We start from the raw sequence: 23235 nt of genomic DNA, 5'->3' as shown, positions 1-23235 counted from the left end.
GATATTTGATATATATAAAAAAAGCCAGTCTCCATACTCTAAAGTTGTCTAAGGGTATTCAGCTGTAGGTGAAGAGCTGTCCCTGCTGTCAGCCCCCTAGACAGAAAATGAGCCTGACACAAGGGAAAATTTGCAGGCATCTCAAAGCTTAGTTTATTTCATGTCTCCATCTTGAAGCATTTCCTTTCGAAAAGGTTTGAAATAATTCTTCTGTCTGCTATTTCTACCAGTATCCTTATGTCCTCTTTCAACCCTCAGGAGCTCGGGCACACCTCAGACAAACTCAACAGCTTCTAAGAGCACAGCTCCACATGGGTTTTCAGCAGCGGAGCTGGCTTAGGGGCTTCCCACACAGCACCACAGTTAATCTCAGCTTGATGCCACAGTTCTTAGGGCTGTGCTGTAAACTGATTACCATCTAAATTTAAAAGCAGAAAGAAGGGGGACTGCTTCCCCCACCATTGCCTTTTAGAAAGTCACTGGCAGAGCTGTAGGGGGTTGCTGAGACGGGGTTTTGAGCAGGTGGGACAGGGAGTGCATGCAGGACCGTTCCTTTTTGCCTTCAGTCTCTGCTATTTTTATATAAACCAAGTTACTCGTCAGAAATCTTAATGCTTGGGAAACAGCAGTGACTTAGGCAATCTAATTATGGCAGTATTAAGTTCTGCAATATTTTTATATGAGGAGAGCCTGAATGGAGGCCACACCACTGACTTTTATAGGCTTAATTACTTATTCAGGTTTCATTACATTGCCACTTTCCTATTTATTCTGAGATGGTGATTTTCATACCTTTAATTACAAGGGCATATCTGCGCATGCTCTGAAATCGTTCAGTCTATATTACATACTGTGTTATATTTGCAAGCATTAAACTGTTTAGCTTTTTTGACTGGCTTTTGATTTGGGGAACTTCAGAAGGACTGCAGTTCCTGTAGGTCAGAGTGCATGTTAATTGAGTCTGTAGGAGCTGTACAATCTTCTCTGATACTCTGAGCTGTAGGGCCTGTAGTAATAGGACAAGGGATGATGGTTTTAAACTGGAAGAGGGGAGATTCAGAATAGATAACAGGATTTTTTTTTGTGATGAGGGTAGTGAAACAGTGGAAAAAGTTGCCCTTTAGGTGTTAATATTGGGACACCTTTGTATTGCTTAGTGTGGCATTGGACACAATATCTTACTATTATTTGTCTTTTTTACCCATCTGTTATGAAATAATATATTTCCCATATGTTATTCTTTTTTGTGTTCAAGGATCAGTTACTCTGTTCTGATAGGTTTGTAGTGATGGAAGTATATAAATGTCTTTTTATGTGTTTGACACTGCTGGTATTTACTTTCAGTGGTTGTTGGCAGGTTCTGTTTTAGTGCTTTATTGTTCTTTTCAGCGGATGGTTTTCACTGGGGCGTACCAACAGGCAGGTAATGAAGTTATGAAAACTTTGGTGTATCGGATGTGATTGTTGCATTAGTGTAATAACATTAGTTGCAGGAAAGTGGTGCTTTGCTTGAGTAAAGTGTCAGGTTGAAGATTCTTTAATTTATTCTTCTTAAAATGGTGTTATTTTATGTGATAGTTCGTGTAAAAATTAAGTTCTGTCTGTAGGTTGCCATTTGATGTGTAGGTTCAGTGGCATCAAACTAAGCATGGCAGCATAGAATCATAGAATAGTTTGGGTTGCAAAGGACCCTAAGATCATCCAGTTCCAGCCCCCTTTGTCATCGGCAGGGACACCTCACACTAGACTATGTCACCCTAGGCTCTGTCCAACCTGGCCTTGAACACTGCCAGGAACGGAGCATTTACCACCTCTTTGGGCACCCTGTGCCAGTGCCTCACCACCCTAACAGGAAAGAACTTCTTCCTTATATCCAATCTAAACTTCCCCTGTTTCAGTTTTAACCCGTTACCCCTTGTCCTATCACTATAGTCCCTAATGAAGAGTCCCTCCCCAGCATCTTTATAGGCCCCCTTCAGATACTGGAAGGCTGCTCTGAGGTCTCCACGCAGCCTTCTCTTCTCCAGGCTGAACAGCCCCAACTTTCTCAGCCTGTCTTCATACAGGAGGTGCTCCAGTCCCCTGATCATCCTCGTGGCCTCCTCTGGACTTGTTCCAACAGTTTCATGTCCTTTTTATGTTGAGGACACCAGAACTGCACACAATACTCCAGGTGAGGTCTCACGAGAGCAGAGTAGAGGGGCAGGATCACCTCCTTTGACCTGCTGGTCACACTCTGCACACTCTGTGGGTGCAGCCCTGCGTGCAGCAGGGGTTCTGGGCTGCAAGAGCACACTGAAGCTGGCTCATGTTCATTTTCTCATTGACCAGCACCCCCAAGTCCTTCTCCTTGGGCTGCTCTGAATCTTTTCTCTGCCCAGACTGTAACATTGAAGCCACAAAGATACTAGCAATATGAAGCACGTAGTGCCATCACTTCACTTGGACAAACAATAATGTTTGAACATTAGTTTCCTGTATTATAGTCACTGTACTTCAAATGCATCTCATACTGCCTGTTACTAGGATGACTGAGCATGGGAATGGCTTCCCCAGAGAGATTGTGGAGTAACTCAAAAGCTAGCTGGTTGTGTTCCTGGGCAACCAGCTTTAGGTGCCCCGGGTTGAACAGGGGGATTGGAAAAGGTGATAGACCTCCAGAGGTCCCTTCTCACCTCAGCCACTCTGTGATATCTGTGTAAACCACCTCATCATAGAATCAGAATGGTTTGGGTTGAAGGGACCTTAAAGCTCACCCACCACCCTCACAGGGAAGAACTTCTGCCTGAGATCTAACCTGAGTTTCCCCTGTTCAAGTTCAAACCTATTACCCCTTGTCCTATTGCTAATGGATCAGTAAAATTAGGTGCTTCATAGAAATATTTTACTACTGTTTTGTAATGAATTTTCACTTCAAGTGCAGGAGCCCTATTGTTTGTGTAACCATGTTTATTTTCTTTTTCCTTTCTCCTAGTGCTGACTTAAAGCTCTTAGAAGAAGCCACAGTCTCAGTCTGCAAGTCTTTAGGTGAGAATTTGTGACATGTTTTTTTCCATGTGCTTAATTATGTGCACATCTATGTCTTTAATATACCTAACTTTCCTTCCATGTGTAGTAGTGTAAAGAATGTATTTTGTGTATATATATATATACCTGACTTTTAGGAGCTTCCAATGTCAATTGTTTTGTGGAGCTTGAAATAACCAAAAGACATAAAACAATTCCATCCCTACTATGTTTGTGTACTCTGCCCTCTAAGTTGGCTAGTAAAGGGAGAGAATTAGTTGTAGGTTGAAAGGAAGGGATAGTTTAAATGTGATCAGTGATGTTTCAAGAAGGTAAAACTGGTTATGGAAACCTGCCCACGTCTCTGACAGGAGACTGTTGTGCTATAGATAAGTCTTGAAGTGAAAGCAGTAGGAGCTCTACATTTGGGCTATTTTAAATCTAGCCTGAAAAGTACGTTTAGAGAACTGTTATGGAGTAGTAAAGCATGTACTGGAGAATCTTAAAAGAACATCAACAGCTGTGCAAAAAAACTAGATATGCTGTGCTTTAAGACTTTGAGATTTGGTTTTATTCTATGTCTTTTTTTGGCCTAAGTAGTGTCGACTTAGAAGTGCCATATAATCGTATCTTATTTTTCTTCATTTAGTCGAGAAGAATCCTCGAACAGGAAACCTTGGGTCCTTGATTAAAGTCTTTCTTTCTAGAACCAAAGAGTTAAAAATTTCAGCAGAATGTCAGAAGTAAGTGCCCAAGGAGAAAAGCTTTGTGTGCTATTTCACTTCTTAAATGTTGCTTTTGCTGCTAGCTGTTGAGTTTTTTACTTTGCTAATAAACATGCTCACAGACCAAAATACAGAATTCTCTTAAGTTGTTATTTGAAAAAAAAACCAAAACAAGTACCTAGTGCTTTTCCAAACACACATTAAGTGTAATAGGTAAATAGATCACTGGGGGGAAAAAGACATGTTTATGTTCATCCTGCGTTACACAAATACATTTGGGTACAGGTGGTGTAACTTCTGGTTACTACTGGTTTAGAGCTGTTTAAACACCTGTTGTTTTTAGCTAAATCTTAATATGTGAACCAGTGTTGATAAAAATATGGAAATATTTTAAATTGGGTTGGATTTGAACGCGAACTTCTACACAAAGACATTGCTTTCAAATTACATTGTGCAACTGCCATTGGTTTTGCTTGCCGCTTCCAGCAGTAGTAAAGAACTCCAGGAGTTGTGTGTAGCACTGTATAGTTTTTGCATAAAGCTTTCTGTAATTGTTCCCCCATACCCATAGACAAATGTCCAAGTCTCATCAGATCTGGGACTTCAAAAAGGAAGATTTTCTTTTAATGCCCCTTTGTACCAGGACTGTCCTCAGCCTGGATATCTCCTGCTGTTTTAATCCAAAAAATACCCTGAAAGTACAGCTTCAAGTAAGAGCTTGACTATGTGCTGTTGTATGGGCTTCCCAGCAGATGTTTACTGGGACTCAAGAAAACATAAGGAAGCTATATTGCCCTTGCATTCCGAAAGCTTGTAAAATATTTGTTTATGTTGCATAAAAAAATCTTGCTGTACTGTGCTCCTCAAGTCCATAAATGCCTGTGATCACCTCATGGCTGTTTTAACTGGGAAGAGTGCTCAGGGAGACAGAATAGCTTCTCTATCTGAAACTGATGGAAACTTTCAAATACCTTGATGGCTTGAGTCCATAGAATGTAGAAGCCTGTAGAAGAATGCCGAGCTACCTGGTGAGCTCTTCAAAGAGTGGTGCTTCTGGCAACTGTGGTGTTCTTTAACAAGACAAATTTAGCAATAAAGTTGTATTCTCTTGGGGGAAGGAAAAAAGTACTGCTTTGAAAACCATTTCCAGTTTACCGTATCATCAACTGAAGACTCCATGCTTGAGCACTTTGGCTTTTCCTTGCTTTAGCTGTAGGAACCCCTTTGTCTCTGGCATATATTAACTTGTGGCTTTTGATGCAGGTTAGCGGGTTAAGCATTATTGATTCTTCTTTGTTTCTGCTCTTTCCTAGTCACCTCTTTATTTGGCAGGCTCACAATGCACTGTTTATTATTTGCTGTTTGCTGAAAGTATTCATCAGTCGAATGTCAGAGGAGGAGCTGCAACTTCATTTTACTTATGAAGACAAAGCACCAGGCTCATACGGTAGGTATACAATAGTGCTAGTGAAGCATATATCCCACAGGAGACTAAGAAGTTCTTTGTCAGTGTTGGTCGACATGGCATTCAGGAACATGATTTAGTGATGGCCTTGTTAGTGTTATGTTAATGGTTGGACTTGGTGATCTTAAGTGCCTTTTCCAACCTAGGTAATTCTGTGATTCTATGTTTTCTTTAGGCTAAGAATCCCAAATGTTGCACTAAAACTGGAAGTACTCATGAGGTTCTTCAAAACATGTTTACAATTTAGGGCAACCTGTGAGGTTGAAAGTAGGTAGTAATAAAACAGACTTACTTCCTTTGGGGTCTGAGTTTGGTGTAAACCATCTTCCTTTGTATCATACATACGAAGGAGAGCACCTTCAGAATGTGATGAGAGCTTTTAGCTACATGTTAGCTGTTGTCATCTGCTAGAATTAAATCTGTGTTAACAAGCTGTTACAGGTTCTTACAGCAAAATAGACTTCTAGAGTAGGGTTAGAGTTGTTTGGTTTATTTTTTCTTTAAAGATTTGTATCAAGTTTAACATGGCCATTTATTTACAAACTTATTTTGACATTTATTTAAAACATTGACATTATTTTAAACATTTGACATTATTTTAAACAGTTGTTTGGGGGGGTTGGAACTTGATAATCTTAAGGTCCTTTCCAACCCTAACTATTCTATGATTCTAAGTGATGCTGTAGACCTACCTTAGCTTTAGTCATTTTCATACAGTTTAAAAGGTGCTAACAGTCCTCTTCAGAAAAACAGAATAAAATTGGGATAAAGCTGACCATGTATTACTACAGGAACAATGATGTTGCAATTATTTAGTGCTTCTTTTCACGTATGTTTCATAAACTAGCAGCAGCCAGGGAGTGGAATTGATGCAATTTTCAGGAATCTAGTGAGGGAAAATAACAGTGCTGTGGTTAGAACTGATTCATTGAAAAGCCAACTGCTGAAATTTAATTAGTGGGCAGTAGTTTATGCAAGAGTACAGGAAATCCCAAAGAATTTAGGCAGAATATTCAAAACCAAGGGCATCTCCAGGAAATGGATCACATATTAGAGAATAGTTAGGGCTGGAAAGGACCTTAAGATCATCCAGTTCCGACCCCCCTGTCATGGGCATGGTCATCTCACACTAGACTGTGACACCCAAGGCTCTGTCCAGCCTGGCCTTGAACACCACCAGGCATGGAGCATTTACCACCTCTTTGGGCACCCTGTTCCAGTGCCTCACCACCCTCACAGTAAAGAACTTCTTCCTTATATCCAACCTGAACCTCTCTTGTTTAAGTCTAAACCCATCACGCCTTGTTGTATCACTGCAGTTCCTAATGAAGAGTCCCTCTCCAGCATCCTTGTAGGCTCCCTTCAGATGGCTTCTCTGAGGTCTCCACGCAGCCTTCTCTTCTCCAGGCTGAACATCCCCATCTTCCTCAGCCTATCTTCATACAGGAGGTGCTTCATTCCCTGATAAACCTCGTGGCCTCTTCTGGACTTGCTCCAGCAGCTTCTTGTCTTTCTTACGTATTACACCAGGTGAAAGGTGGCAGGGAAGGTGTTCAAGTAATCTAGCTATTCTGTTTCTGCTATCACATTATTCTTTCTGAACGAATGGTGAGGCACTGTAATAGGTTGTCCAGGGAGGTTGTGAATGCTTCATCCCTGGCAGTGTTCAAGGCCAGGTTGGACAGAGCCTTGGGTAATACGGTTTAGAGCGAGGTGTCCCTGCCCATGGCAGGGGAGTTGGAACTTGATGATCTTGAGGTCCTTTCCAACCCTAACTATTCTATGATTCTGTGAATAATGTGAATGCATTCAAAATCAGTTTGATTACAGCAAAAAGAAAGTTGTAACTGTCTGCTGCAAATCTTTGTGTAGACCTGTATCAAGACACTCTACAGAACACATGATAGATAATGCTGGCATAGCATTGATTGCTTTTGCTTTGTTATAAAGACACTGTTGAGTTTGTAATTGCATGTTGTTTGTTGCATAAAGCCAAAAATGGTCTTGCAATAAGAACTGGTATGAGAATGGTAATATGGTGTGAGTGGATTATGGAAGAACAACTAAAAGTATCCGACTCTGGATTTCACTCAGCTGTCAGTCAAGCAAGGGTATGTGTTGGGAACACCTTATAGATGCTTGCTCATTGAATAGGGAAAACTGTTCATTAAAATCTGTTCTCTTCCTTGGCACCTGCCTTTGCTCTGGGGAAAGCAGACTTCCGGTGCCAAAAGATTAACTGCTATGCACTGAAATGGTTTAATGTATTTAAATGGTGCTGAGTGATCTCCAAGAATGAAGTCACCTACCTGATGTATTAGAAGGCAACACCTGCTTATAGAATCATGCAATAAATTGTGTTGGAAGGGACCTTAAGGCTTATCCAGCTCCAACCCCCTGCCACAGGCAGGGACACCTTCCACTGGAGCAGCTTGCTCCAAGCCCCTGTGTCCAACCTGGCCTTGAACACTGCCAGGGATGGGGCAGCCACAGCTTCTCTGGGCACCCTGTGCCAGCGCCTCAGCACCCTCACAGGGAAGAGCTTCTGCCTAAGAGCTCATCTCAGTCTCCCCTCGGGCAGGTTCAAGGCATTCCCCTTGGCCTGTCCCTACAGGCCCTTGTCCCAAGCCCCTCTCCAGGTTTCTTGTAGCACCTTTATGCACTGGGAGCTGCTGTAAGTTTGTGGCAGACTGCCTGTGAGTGCATACTTGCATTAAAAAGCATTGCCCACCTCTTGCTTCAGTGGTATTGTGCAGCACAGTACAACAGGTGGAAAAGCTGATATGTTTTGTTAGCTTGCCCCTGCAATCTTTATTCCTTATGCTGGGGGTCCCTTGCAGCATGCTATGAAAGTGATTCTTGTCACTAGGGTAGATCCATGTTTATACCATGTCTAGTAGCACTTGACTGTAATTCACAGTGACATTTATTAGTGATAATTTTGTGCATATTGATGGCAAATGTACTTAGCAATTAACTTGGCGCAGATTGCTTGCTGGATGTTCTTGATTAGGAAGGTAATTGTGGTCTGCTGGTGAGAGCAGGGGATGAAGGCAGGAAGCAAGGAGCTTCTCTTTGGCTCATGTGGCTCCAGTCTGCTGCTGCTTTTCACTCTGGTTTCCAGTTGGAGATGGTTCTTACGACCTTCCTCAAGATGTTGAGGTTCATAATGTGTTATATTTTCAATAGTTACTGGTTTTGGTCCCTAGCAGATCTTCACATAGGTTTTCTGAAGTTTTTATAGAGCGTGGTAATAAGGTGAATGCCCTCCTATAGCTTTTGGCTTACGTATAGGAAAAGTGATACATCATTAATGGAGTATAATAAACTACTGTTGTGCTAGGGCCTATTGAAGTGTGCAGAAAAATAATGAAATGTGGTTTTGTTAGTATTTTTATAATTAAATCAAGTGTATCTTTATTTTAACTTTGGCGGTTAAAGCGTGACTTGTTATTGTGAAGTTTACACAGATTTATTAGTACTTTTACTTAAGTTTAACGTACTTAACGCTGTCTTTGGTGAACATGTGTTTTTTAAAAAAATGAAGCTTTTCTGTGATGTCCTTGCTGTCTTTACATTTACCAGAGCTTGATGATATTTTACTGTTCTTCAGTTGTGAGCATGATAAAACAAACCTTATAAAATACATAATTCTGTGAACTATATAATGTAAATAAAACATCCGTATAGGCAAAATCTTTCACAGAGTGCCTGAACTTTGAAGTACTGTTTGCTTATTTTCTTACTCGCTGGTGAGTAGTTATTGGAAAGAACAGTGCAACTAACCAACAACACAACCAACCTCTCCTATTATCCATTTTGTAATGCCTTGTTCAATCTCACAGCCTTCTAAAGAGATGTAACCATTCTTGTCAGGATCATCTTAAAATCTGGGAATCACTGTGGTTGTGTGTTTGAACAATGAGCATCCATTTTTTTCCTTCTTGGTGAAGCTTATGTCCAAGTACCATGTTCTCTGGGTTTAAATGCAGCACACTGAAGAGTACATAACTGCAGTGTCAGCACATCAGGCTGATCACACTGCAGTTGATCAGGGTGTCAGCATCTGCTGTGTGATATTTGGTATGACAGGCACAAGTGTGTACTGTATGACAGTAATGATGCATGGAAAACGGCCTGGCATTGGCTACTCAGGAATATACCTTGTATTTTGGAGGATTATATATGACATAGCCACAATTGTTTAGTTAGCATTTTTTAATAAGTCTCTTTATCTTGAAGATTTCTCCTCCCGGATTTGCAATTTATGTACTTTTCCTTTTTCTGAATGTCCAATTTGTGCTTTTCCCAACTAGACTGTGTTTTAAGCTCAGAAGAAAGCTGAACAATTGTGCTTTGTGTCATGAAATGTGATTATTAAGGTTTTTCAAGTTTGAGCCCATAGGTATGTTGTAGCCTATCATTATAAAGTTGTAGTGAAGAAATTGTACGTGATTAGTCCCTGCTAACAGCGTTGTTTATTGAATTCCTTCAAGAATCATCTGACCATTAGTAGAAGCTTGTTCCTTTTGAACAGTTTTCAGAATGTTCTTTAGTACAGGAAGAGCAGCTTTTGCCTTTTCATCCACAGTTGGGCATTTTCATATAGCTTTGGAGGATTTTTGTTTTGAGGATATATTTGGTCTGGTTCAGCCTGGAGAAGAGAAGGCTCCTTAAGGGGAGACCTGGGAGCAGCTCCAGTGCCTAAAGGGGCTGCAGGAAACCTGGAGAGGGGCTTGGGGCAAGGGACTGTAGGGACAGGCCAAGGGGAATGGCTTGAACCTGCCCGAGGGGAGACTGAGCTGAGCTCTTAGGCAGAAGCTCTTCCCTGTGAGGGTGCTGAGGCGCTGGCACAGGGTGCCCAGAGAAGCTGTGGCTGCCCCATCCCTGGCAGTGTTCAAGGCCAGGTTGGACACAGGGGCTTGGAGCAAGCTGCTCCAGTGGAAGGGGACCCTGCCCGTGGCAGGGGTTGGAGCTGGTGTAGCTTTAAGGTCCCTTCCAACCCAGACCAGTCTGTGGTTCTGTGATGTGATATTGAAGATTACTGATGGTAGGAAAATCCTCCTAGAGATTTCAGCCGTGTTCTTTTAACAGTCAGATAAAAAATCTGGGTATTAATAAACCTTAAACTGGACTCAGCACATGCGGATCTAAGGCTGGAGTTAGTCTGGCTGGCACAAATCATTCATCTTTCAGTGAGGCTTCCTCTGTCTGTGTCCCATAATTTTGGCACAGTCTTTTACTATTGTGATTCAGAGGTGTAAGAGCACACGCTGTTTATTATATTCTAAATCAAACCATCAATGCATTTAACCTATTTTTGACCTGCAGTAAGAGACTTTATTTGTACTCTGTAGAGAAACTTTTATCGCTCGGCTGCTAAGGGCAGTGTTTGTTCTATTACAGCAAATCTGAGGACACAGAGGAGGGAATAAATAACGATACATTTACTTCAATCCTCAAACGGTTTCATGAGTGCTCAGCTGTCATATAAAAGAAATGAAGGATTGCAATTAGTTTATGTACTCATTATTAACACTTTTAAGTGAAAGTTGGGAGCTTTGTAGAGCCCGCAGAGCTGGAGTTAAAACCACAAAACCCAAAGAAGCTTTAAGTCCAACCAGTTGTGTAACATGTTGAATGGATGAGGTTTAGTTACTGTTTTGCAAATAACAAATTATCTCCTTATTGGTGCCTGGATTCTATCCTATCTGTAGGAGCAATACGGAAGAAGAACCTTGCTCTGCCTGAGTATCTTATTAATAAGCACATTCAGCTGCTACAGCAGCCTAGATCAGGTTTTGACAACACAGCAGTTAAGTTCTTGAGAGGAAAGATTGTTTTATTGTGAATGTCAAACCCTGCTTCATGGCCAAGGATGGAGCTGGGCTGGTTTCAGTAGAAGTGGAGTCTCTTGGCATGTGTACTGTCCTCTGGATAAGCTGTTTTGCTTGTGTAATGCTAATCCAGTGTCTGTAATGTGTATTAGCTTTGAAAAATAAAAAAACCCTCCCTAAATTATGTAAAAAAACCCCAAACAAACACCAACCCTCCCCCTCTCCCCCCCCCCCCCCCCCCAAGAAATCTAACCCAAACAAACCCCGTCAAAAAAAACCCAACAACCCACAGTGCAAGTAATGCACATGTTTGAGGACTTAAATATGTTGGTAGAAGATGGTACTTCAGCATAACTGGGCATGTGAAAGCTGTGTGTGTTTGCAGTTACTTCTGCACTGCAGCAGACTTTAGAAGATGCACCTATGATTCCTCTGTGCAGGTCTGCTCTTATCTGGACAGATTCACCCTCTGCTTATTTTCTCCAAGGCTTTACACGTGTCTTTGATCCAAGTATGTGATCTATTAATGTGAATGAGTATTGTGTGTATTGTCTCTATCCTGCTATTGAAAAGGGCATTGTTTATGAAAACACATAGTGTTCTGGGTTTATAGCTCTCTCTCACGTTATAGATTTGGCATGAGTCCGCCTCATTGTCTTGGCAAGACAAGGATTAAACAAGAATGCATGTGCCCCAATGGGGAAAAGGATACATTTGTTATTGTAGCTCAGTGACATTGATTACAGCAATTAAGCCTTTTTTTTATTTTTAAAGAAAAAACAGTTTGAGAGCAGGGCAGGGAAGACTAACATCTTCCATTCTGTGTGATCATACTAACTCAATATTTTTGTGTTTATTTTGCTTATACTTTGGGAAAAAAAAAGCCCTCTTTCATACTGAGTTAACAGTAATCTGTCTTCAGATGGGTTGTGTATAGCATGGTGGGAGAAATTATATTCTTAAAATGCACTCACTGTTTTTCATCCTTTTTCCTCCCCCTTTTCCTGAGTTGTTAAGAAAATGAAGCACTTTTTGGGATGTAGTCTTGCTCTATAAGTGTTTTCTAGATTCAGAAAACCTTAGAAAACTGTCATGTTCGAGTTACTTAGAGAATACATTATCTGGGCTTCATTGTTGGCTGTGGTTCTGTCTAAGGTTAAATACTCCTAGCAGTTCCCTTTTTTTTTTTTTACTAACAGGAGCTACATTGTGTTACTCATGGGGGATTCTATATAAAGGAAACTACGTTTCCGTGATAAAAACCTGATTTCCTTTAGAATGTGCAGTTCACTAGGTGACAATTTTTAATGTGTTTTTAATAAACTGATTGTGGAAAGAAATAATTTTGCTTTATTGTGAATATTCCCTCTAGTGTGCTTCTTAAAATTGAGTCCTGGCTTTAAGAACAAACTTGGGTTAAACAGAGTAACACTGCCATAACCGGGCTGTAATGTTGTGTTTATTGCAGGACGTATTTATTTGAAAATACAAAATAAACAAGCTTTTGGGTAATCTGAGTTGTAATGCAGAGGGGAAAAACTATGCATGCTTTTAGGCCATTCAGCACTATAAAACCCTACACTTCTTTGTGCTGTAGGTTTCTCTTTATAATTTTATTTCTAAAGCAGAAAAAGAGATATTTTTTTTTTTTTCAGTATTACGTGACAGTTTCAAATGGTTTAATAAGCTTTTTCCTCAGTAAGTCTTTCAAGTTTTCAGTACAGTTACTTCTAAAATTGCAGTGCCAGTGTAAAATACCACCAGTTTTATTGCTTACAATAGCTGAATTTTTAAAATAATTATGCATTTTTTAAATAGTCTCATGCATTTTGTCACATTGTGTGTGAGTAGAGAATAATTTCTGCTCACTTGAAATGCAGTTTTAAAAATTCCCAAATCTTTATTGTAAAAATGTGTGAAACCTGTTCAATAAATAAATAAATATGTATTCATGGAAAGGTAGTGTGTACATTTGATTGTGTAAGAGCAACAGTGATGTGTACAGCAGGCTGCATTCATTTGAAGGATCACAGTTTAGAATATTGCTTAGTGTATGTTAGGCAAATGGAGCAGTTTTGTGTCTGTCTCTGCTTATTCTTCACTTGGGATTAGAAAAAAAGTGGGAAGATAGGTGAAGTGCAGGGAATTTTGGGATGAGACTTGGAACTGTAGAACTGAGAAAAAGTCAGAAGTGATCAGTTCAACTGTTAGTGTAATGCCATTCAATATGACCTTAGAGAAGTAGGAAAGTAAGGCTCAATGTGCTTAATATTAGCGTATTTTTACAGTACCAACATCTCATTTTCTAATTGTTATTAGTTATCTTTTTATGTATAAAAGGGTAAGCATCACTGTTATCCCAGGGATAATCCCAAGTGCTTTCTGTTTCAGGAAAGAATGGCATCTACTAGAACAGACAAAATTTATCATCTGGTGTCCATTCCTTAATTGTCTGGATCTAGATGTATAAATCTTTGCTTTCTTTCAGTATTTGAAAATCCAGAAAACCTTTATATGCTTCTTTTCAGGAACAGAGTGTGAAGACCTCATAGAAGAATTGCTGTGTTGCCTTGTCCAGCTCATTGTTGAAATTCCCCTCTTGTAAGTTGGCTTTTTCCTTTATCTTTTTCTTGCCTCCTTGTATAAACTGAGCATTTGAGAGAGTATAAAACTTAGAGTGATGAGGCTGTAATGTTTAAATACTTGTGTTTGAATGCTCCATGTTCAGTACTGATAATGATAGATAACCTGCTGCCAGTACTAGCCCTGAATCTTCTGTTGGAAGAAGTACTTGAGCATTTCACACATGCTTCAATTCAAGAGAAGTTATCCCGTTTTAATTTGTAGTAGCTTTGACATTTGTTTGAGGAACTTCTGTGGGCACCCAGACAGTTGCTGGTGATTTATGGCTGGAAATGGTTGCACTGGTTGTACAGGGAGGGGTGCATTGGGGTGTTGCTTCATCTCTTGGGGGTGCAGCAAGGTGCAGACTGAAGTTTGTCTTACACAGTTGCATGGCTTTTTGAACTGCATGTGCATTAAATAAGTGTTATGACTCATTTAATATTAATTTCTGAAATATCAGTGGATTGCACCTGTCCTGATATGTTTTAACCTCTTTTTTTTCCTGCAAATAAACTTTATCAAAGATAGGAGTATTAGATAGTACTGTGCCTAAAATGTGGTGCTCCAATTAAAGGATCACAGCTTTAATTAATAAGAGTTTCAGATTATCCCTTATAGCGTAAAGCTCTGCTGATGATTTAGTTTTTGTACTTCAGATTGTTCTTTAGTTGGAAAGCTGACAAAATGCAATGGGTTCTGAAACACTGCTATCATTAAATACAACTCTGTCACCATTACATGAGGGTTTTGTGTTGGTAGTATGTAATGAATTAGTGATATGATTTAGAGCGTCATTCTGCAAAGCTTGTCAGGACTTCCTGGAACAGATACACTTTTTGTTTGGAGCAGATTAAAGGAAGTATGAAGGGTGAAAGGACTGCGATATATGGGCAAGTTCATAAATCCTGCAGGGTTTTATTTTTCTTTCTTCTAAGTCCCAATGTGTGCGTGGGGTCCAATATTACTTACTTTGTCTTTTTGGCAGAAAAAAAATTGCAGGCATTACTGTTCTTAACCCTTTTGAACAACTCAACCTGTCAGCATCTCTGTTTCTTTGTGAATGCTGTTGCTGGGAATGAAAGTAGCTGTTGAAAGCACTTAGTTTACTGAATAATATAGTGATAATAATGGTTTATTTAAAAAAGAAGTGACAAAGCCTGTCTATAATCTTAAATGTTCAGCTTAAAACGTATTCACTTTTCATACGTGAAAGTTGTGGAAAGTTTGCGTTTTGGGTTTCTTTTTTTTTATAAAATAGGTTTCCTTAGCTAGTTTTTCTCTTGAAATAGAATGCTACTGAACTATTAGTAGGATGCTAAAACTTACAAAAGTAATTTATTGTCTTGTTCCCCAGTATAACATTCGTCACAATGCGATAATGCCTTAACTAACGATTTTATCCCTACATCGTCATAGGGGGAGTAGGGTAGGGGAAAGGAGATATGAAAACTCTTGCTTTCTCTAATACACAATCCAACTCTTCATAAAGATGTTATAGAGCTGAGATTTTTGCTTACTGTAATTTTATTTGCTGGAGGATGATCAGGATTATTTTAGTGGTGAGTTTACCTTTTGCTTCCCTCCCTTTCCTTGGTTGGATTTACGCTGTAAATTCTTTCCCTACTTTGTATCAAAGGAATAGTTTATTTCTGTATTTTGGGTGGAATAAATCAAGAAAAACATAAGCCTACTATGTGAATATTGGGAGGGAATATGTTATGTGTAATACATGAAGTATTCAAACCTTGGGATCATTTGCTAGAGGATAAGACAGCATTAGCAGCATACAGTGGCACTGCTAACAGGGTCTCTGTAAAGCTGCTATTAAAGATGAATTTTTGTTGTGACAGACCATTAAAATACCCATGCTGAGCCTGTGTTTGAAGTGTCATTCAGAATAGCAGAGTTTTTGTTAGGACTGCTCAATAGCCTGAACTGTGGATTGTCACAATTTGTGTGTCCCTTGGGTTCTGTGGATGCAGTTTCATGAAGGAGTGGATACAGCTGGCAGCTGCTGTCTAAATATATTGCTTCTCTACATCCTCGTTTAAGCTGGTGTTTTTCCTCCTTCACTGAAATACTGAGATTATTTTTAAACCATCAAAGACCATCTCGGTGTCTGAAATGCAGGAGCAGAGGTACCTGTGCAACAGTCCTGCACTCTTTGCTTTTAGAATGGTTCTAAATGTCACATGGGAATGGCTTTAAACTGCCAGAGGGGAGACTGAGCTGAGCTCATAGGCAGAAGCTCTTCCCTGTGAGGGTGCTGAGGCACTGGCACAGGGTGCCCAGAGAAGCTGTGGCTGCCCCATCCCTGGCAGTGCTCAAGGCCAGGTTGGACACAGGGGCTTGGAGCAAGCTGCTCTAGTGGAAGGGGTCCCTGCCCGTGGCAGGGGTTGGAACTGGATGAGCTTTAAGGTCCCTTCCAACACAAACCATTCTATGGTTTGATATGACCAAAACCAAGTGTAAGAGTTTGGGCTTGGCAGGGACGCTGAATTCATGAACGCTTGAGTCTTTGTGGAGTGTGGGCAAAGCTTGCTCACCTTTGAGCTTGCTCTGCAAGAAGCTTTATTAGAACAAGGTCATGTGTGCCTAGAAAATAACCTACAGAGAGATCTGGAAAATGCAGGTGGGCAGTCTAGCTCAGAATGAATAAGGAAGTTGTGAGATGGGGAAGATGTCAAATGGCAAATCTGTATCTCACTACTCCATATCCCTTACTATGGAACATAACTGAAGAACCAGAATGTGTTGATTGTCATTGGGAAAGGCTGCAGAAGTATACAGCAAAGCATATCTAGGAATGCCTCAGAATTGTGTATGGTGAATTTAAGAAACTACTTCTCAAAGTTCGTTTGTATTGAGAAAGGTAAATGCTTTAAGGCAATTCAACTTGGAATAGATAAAACAGGTTGTAGGAGGGATCAAGGGTCTCTGCAACACTGTGGCTCTGTACCTGAGGTTTATTAAAAGTATCTTGAATTATCCCTTTGAAAAACAGGCCCTGCTGCATTGTACAGAATGCCAAGGAAGAAGGTTTCATGTTTAAGACATTTTATAGAAACTACAGTATTATTGCTTTTCAAGAATTAGACTTTTGCAGTCCCTTATAACATTTGTGTTATGGTATGTTGGTGTTTGATTTATGGCTCCCTTGGGTATGTTATGGATACTCAGCTTTTTCTTTGGTTTTGTTAATGTTAGCACTCAAGAGTGTACATTAATGATTAAAAGTGCATAATCAGCAAAAATATGCCACTTCAGTATTTAATTGTATGACTTTAATGTAGAAACTATTGCTAACGTTATGTTGCAAGATAGAGCTCCCAAAGTTAAATTATAAAGGCTTCTTTCAGCAGCTTGTTAAGAGCTGGTATACATAACTGAACATCTGGTTGTTATCAGCAGGTTTTCACTTCATTAAAATCTATAAATGCATATGGAGGAAAAATGAAATACTGGGATTTAGTTGTGTCACTGTTGAGTAGCACCCTGTGGTGCCAGTAGAAGTTAGTTGATATTTCTAATACATTCCATTGTTTCCTATAGTTACAATTGGCTTAGGTTGTAATCTCAGTTATTTCCAACTCTAAACATTAACAATGTTTTGTTATTTCAGGATGTTTCACTGCATTTCCTGGGAGCTTAGAAGCTGAACATAGGAGGGAAAAGGGCAATATAACTGAGTATAAAGCTCTACAGAGTCACTGCAGTCTAGAGTGCCACTTTGAGAAAAGTTTAGGCTTTTTTTTCCTGGAAATTGTAATCAGCGAAGAGGTTAAGAACTGTTTTCTCTCCCATTTCATGGCTGTCATATTTTTATTATTTGTTACTTTTGGAAAAAAAGGCCAGAATAGCGCTTCTTGAAAAAAGGACTGTTCGAGGAATTTTAATCAAGATTGTAGTAGCTCCAATATTTGAAGAGCTATTGACTTCAGCATTTTTGGCAATTTTCTCTAATCATCAAAGGGAAACTTCCATCTGTTGAAACTTAGGTTGAAGCGAGCGAAAATACCCAAACTGCAAGAGATTTGTGTTGCTTCACTTTGAAGATCCTCAAAGTTTAGGACTCCTCTGTGTAGGAGGGGTCTGGTGAATATAAGGAGAGTTTTATTTACTGCTGAACCTTGTGGTGGTGCATCAAATAAAAAAGATTGATTTATTTGGAAGATTTTCTTCATCACTCTCACATCTCTTTTTCAGCTGGCAGATGTGTGGCCTCTTAAGTGAGTAAAGGTCTTAAGCAGGAGACCCTTTATCATGTATTTTTCTTCCAGTTCTAATTATATTCTACTTTAGTTTTATTTCAAACTTAGATCATCATTTCTTCATGATCTGTCTTTTCACCAGGCAAGGTTTAACTGACATACAGCTTGTAACAACCTTTGTAATTGGAGAGCTTATTATTAGTGGTGTATAGCATGTATCATACATTGTGCTGTATATTCAGGCTCCTAATCGTCTGCTTTCTGTTATTCTGGTTTTCAGCCCTGTTTTCACAAAAGACATTGGATGCATCTTGAAAAATATGCTTGCTAATATTTGAGGTTTGTCTCTGATCTGGGCAGTAAAGAGAGCTGGCCACTGAGGTCAAGTGTATCTCTTTCTGGCATCTTAAAACTTTGAAGACTCCTTCAAATCAGTGACAGTGACCACGTTGACAGTCCTAAGCCTATTTTCTGTATTGCATACACAACCATGAGACCTAAAGATACTATTGCTGTCACTACATCAAAATGGCTCTGTCTTGGAACCGCAGTGGCTTACATTTGAGAAGTGTTGTGACAGAGAGACTGGAGCAGGTCTGCCTTTCACCCAGGCTGGAACACAGGACATGATTCCTGTGCTCTGCCTCTGTCCAGACCTCTGCAGTGGTCTAGAGAAGCTTTTTGAGCACCTGGGGCATATCACAGATCAAAAAATGGTTTGTGTTGGAAGGGACCTTAAAGCTCAGCCAGCTCCAACCCCTGCCACGGGCAGGGACATCTTCCACTAGAGGAGGTGCTCCAAGCCCCTGTGTCCAACCTGGCCCCAAACACTGCCAGGGATGGGGCAGCCACAGCTTCTCTGGGCACCCTGTGCCAGCGCCTCAGCACCCTCACAGGGAAGAGCTTCTGCCTAAGAGCTCATCTCAGTCTCCCCTCGGGCAGGTTCAAGCCATTCCCCTTGGCCTGTCCCTACAGGCCCTTGTCCCAAGACCCTCTCCAGGTTTCCTGCAGCCCCTTTAGGCACTGGAGCTGCTCTAAGATCTCCCCTTCAGGAGCCTTCTCTTCTCCAGGCTGACCCAGCCCAGCTCTCTCAGCCTGGCTCCAGAGCAGAGCTGCTGCAGCACTCACAGCATCTCCGTGCCTCCCCTGTATGAATTCTCCATGTCCATCTTCTCTGTAGCTGTCTTTTCCCTGGGGGTTGAAAGCTACACAAGCCCAGTCACTGGAGCTGTCAATTTTGGACTACTCTCTTGAGTTCTGTTCACAGAAGTGAGGTCTTCCATTTAGATTTAGTAGCTACTGCAGACAAGACTTGTTGATATGAAAGGTACATACAAAAGATCATAGATATTAGAAAGAGTCGAGGAGTTCTAAATCTGTAGAGGGAGGAATGCAGGTTAGGTGAAAATGCACATACCGCGTTGTCTCAGATGGCTTAGGAACAGGTCTGGGAATAAACAGTCTTGAATCCAACTGTCATTTTCATCCTTCAGATAACTCCTTTTGGAGTATTTCAACCTTTTTAATTTTCCCACTCTCATTCTGTCTCTCAGTTAAGAATACCCACTGCGAGGGAGATGCAGTAGGAAATGTCAGAGATGCTCTCAGCTTCCAGTTGGTGTTTCTGGAATGCCCCTTTGGGACATCTCCCCAAATGTTTGGAGTCAGCTATAATGAGCACAGTGCATTATCAGCTGCCACGGTGCGTATGTGCCATCAGTGGGTGTAAAATTAGGAGTGCTTCCAAGAGAAAAGATTATGTTCACTTTGAGTTGTTGTACTTTATCCTGACACTGATAACCAGATACTCCACTTGCTTTTCAGTTTTTCAAAACTGATCCTATTCGCTGTGGTGACTCCTCTTTCACCTTTCTGGTGGGCCCTCAGGAAGCAGGGAAATGAAACCTGGTTCCTGTATGATTTGAGAGTTTTTGTATGAATCAGCCCTTTTGGCAACTCTCCTAAATTAGAAAATTAGTTACCTTTTAACCTTTTAATACTTGGAGTAGACAGCGCTGGCTGGGTGAAAGTTCAGGAAAATATTTAAACAGGGAGGGGGCTTGCTCTGGTGGTGTGAGGTGAAATTCAGAGTTCTGTTCCTGACTGTTGAGGCTGTTTGCTGTGTAGGTGTGAAGTCATTTATGAGCTCTCAGCCTCAGTGTGCTAAGATATAGAAATAGCTGTGTTTCATTGAGTAATTAAAGTGTTTACAACACTTCAGAGTTGTAACTGGAGTTCCTTAGCTGAGATTTTCCTATATATTGCCTCTACTCTTCATCTTGGTTCCTCTTTCACAGACCTTTCTCTCGTAGGCAGGGAACAAAGCTGGATGATGGGGTGAGCATCAATGCAGCTGTGAGTGGTGCTTGGCCGCTGGAGAGAAGCCAGCAGCAGGAGGATGTTGACAGATAGGTAGATTGTTAAAGTTCTTGGTGGGTGATGCTGATAGAAGGTCATCCACATTATTCTGAATGGGAAAAGCAGATGCCAGGATACTAGGAAGCTGAGGTTTTATCAGGACCATAGTTCTTGTTCTGGCATGGGATGATTGCATCATTTGGAAACAGTAGTTATGATAATACCTCTTCCCTTACCAACTTAGATATATAGGCTGCAGGTAGCATCAGACTCCTGCAGACTGCTCCTATTGTTCTTATTTGAGTCTGCAGGAGCACACAAGCGTATTTTAGGTTTTTTGTATTTTCCCATAGGATACAATTAACAAATGACCTTGCTGTTATGATCCCCATGTTTCGGTCTGCTTTTGACTCTAGAGTTTTCTTTGTAGATCAGAAGAAATCACTTCAAAACCTAGTGGTGTGTTGTGGTGTGGCGTCTGTTTGCTTTGTAGTACCATTTAGTGTGAGCGCTTGTTTGTGGTTGCGTGTAAGTAATGGAAGGTGTTCAAGCCAGTGCAACTGGAATCACAGAATCATAGAATCATAGAGTCATGGAATAGTTAGGGTTGGAAAGCACCTTAAGGTCATCAAGTTCCAACCCCCCTGCCGTGGACAAGGACACCTCACACTAAACCATGTCACCCAGGGCCTTGTCCAACCTGGTCTTGAACACTGCCAGGGATAAATCAGCTCAGTTGGAAAAGCCCTTTAAGCTCATCCAGTCCAACCATTGCCCAGCACTGCCAAGGCCACCACTAACCCATGGCACTGAGGCCTTGTCTCCACGCTGTGTGAACACTTGCAGGGCCGGTGCCTGCAGCCCTGCCCTGGACAGCCTGTTCCAATGCCTGAGCACCCTCTGGGGCAGGAACTGTTCCTCAGCTCCATCTAAACCTCCCCTGGTGCAGGTTGAGGCCGGTTCCTCTTGTCCCATCCCTTGTTCTTGGGAGCAGAGCCCAGCCCCTCCTGGCTCCATCCTCCTGTCAGGCAGTTGTAGGGAGTGATCAGGTCCCCCCTGAGCCTTCTCTTCTCCAGACTGAACCCCCCGAAGGTCCCTCACTGTTGCTGATACAGGCCAGGATGCTGGTGGCCTCTTGGCTGCCTGGGCTCAAGCTGCTCATGTTCAGCTCCATCAATCAGCACCCCCAGGTGCTTTCCCATGAGCAGTTTCCAGCCACTCTTCCCCAAGCCTGGAGCATTGCATGGGGCTGTTGTGGCCCAAATGCAGGACCCAGCACTTTGCCTTGTTAAAGATACTTAAAGGAGATACTGCTCAGCTAGGTTTCTTACTGACCGCTTGTATGTGCTCTTTTCCTATTTCTACCACAAAAAAAAAAGTATTTTGTTTTTGTTAAGTGTTACTGTTTTGACCATAGACCTCTTTTTCAGACATTTGGAGCTTTTAGAGTACAGTATCAGCATTGTGATACACTTGAAATAAGTGACTGTAAAAGGGCAAGTTGAAATCTTGGTCCAGTTGAAGCAGGCTCCCTGTGAGAGTGGGAGAGGCAGGTGGATGGTCTGGTGTAGTTCTCCAGCCCCAAATGCCCGAAGGTTGATAGCTCTGATGGAATTTACAGGTCTGCCACCACAACTAATAAGTAAATCAGTAAAAACACATGTTTTTAATGGAAGATCTTCCTGACCAGAAGAGAAGTAATACTCTTTCCAGTGTGTATCATAGAAGAATTACTCTACCAGTTTCTTCTAAAGAGCTACTACATTTGAGTCTAAATGCAGTGCTGCTTTAAAGCAGTACCCAAGGGCCCTTGGGGTCTCAGAGGACCTTAGGCTCTCTGCCGCCTACCTGACAAAAGGGATTAAGATGGAAGGTGTTGCTGAATTACGAGATTTTTTTGTCATTTGATTTTAATGAGTCATTGTCCAAAGATCACTATTGTTAAATAAAATTCTTGGCCCTGGGTTTCCCACAGCAGAGTCTTAGACATCAATTCCTAGAAAATAAATTAGTAATTGAGTGGCACAGGAGTAGGAGTAGCTCAAGCTGGTGCCGACAGGGAGGGACCCAGAACAAAGGAATTCCTGGTGTTTCATATACCCTTACATTCCATTCACCCAGCCATCACACGCTGTTATGTGCCTTGCACATGCCTCTTGGTTCGGTGGTGAATTTTGGTTTGGGGTCTCCTCATCCCTCACTGGGTTCTTTCCTTATCTTGAGGCCAGCTGTAAATTCCTTCTTATCTCTCTCTTGTTTCTTGCTCCTTGCTGACTGGATGCAATGCCTTTATCTTCCAATTTGCACTGGTCTCAAGGTGTTTGTTTGCATAACTAAGCGCAGGTTGTAAATTAAGTTCAGCTTTATCTAAGTGGGAGTTAGTTGCCTATGGCCTAAGGCTGCAGCAACTTCACCTTCCCATGCTTAGCCACTTCTTGTGCTAGTTACTGCAGTTAGAGGAATTCACCTAGCTAAACTTAGTTCACAACAACTATAATACAGATTACATGGTTGTTAAATTTAAAAGCATTCGCTGCTTTTGGAAGGAATCCACTGACCTGTGACTGTTTCTCATTGAAATATAGATGTTAAAGTGTTAATTAAATAGATGCACACATTTATGTTATGCTAGCATCTAGAAATCTTGCACTTCGGAGCTCAAAGTCATCACTCTCTGAAGAATTCATAATTTAAGATAATCATAGATACATGTGATAGGTCTTTGCTTTAGAGACGAAATGTGTGCATATATATATATATACACACACATATATATGCATATATATATATAGGGTTTGTTGCCAGAAATCAGTTTTAACGTGGGTGTCACAGGAAAGAACCTGGACCTATTCCATCTGCTTGAGGAAGAGGTGCTTGCTTTGTGTTACTATGTAAGAAACGTGATACCAAGGAGGACAGCTACTTGTAGTAAGGAAAGAGCCCTAATGCTGGAGGGAAACCAGCTTTAGAGTTCACCCTATGCCAGATTGTTCCCTCACGAAAGAAGT

At 41.1% G+C, this 23235-nt stretch overlaps 1 protein-coding gene across 7 annotated transcripts in view; it reads left to right on the top strand.

The window, feature by feature from the left end:
• The window catches only part of DYM (dymeclin), a 104590-nt gene that overhangs the window by 21792 nt on the left and 59563 nt on the right, over nucleotides 1-23235 (top strand). For all 7 annotated transcript variants that reach the window (XM_061343899.1, XM_061343901.1, XM_061343900.1 and 4 more), the window contains 4 exons: nucleotides 2975-3027; nucleotides 3656-3749; nucleotides 5045-5178; nucleotides 13562-13634. In XM_061343899.1, the coding sequence (XP_061199883.1) occupies nucleotides 2975-3027; nucleotides 3656-3749; nucleotides 5045-5178; nucleotides 13562-13634 (354 nt within the window). The remainder of the gene's footprint in view (nucleotides 1-2974; nucleotides 3028-3655; nucleotides 3750-5044; nucleotides 5179-13561; nucleotides 13635-23235) is intronic.

The sequence above is a fragment of the Neopsephotus bourkii genome, unplaced genomic scaffold (assembly GCF_033783945.1).
Source record: "Neopsephotus bourkii isolate Nb327-2 ecotype Australia unplaced genomic scaffold, CSIRO-AGI_Nbou_v1 NB_1829, whole genome shotgun sequence".
Taxonomy (NCBI): domain Eukaryota; kingdom Metazoa; phylum Chordata; class Aves; order Psittaciformes; family Psittacidae; genus Neopsephotus; species Neopsephotus bourkii.
The sequence above is the reverse complement of the archived record's forward strand: the minus strand, read 5'-3'. Positions and strand labels throughout refer to the sequence as shown.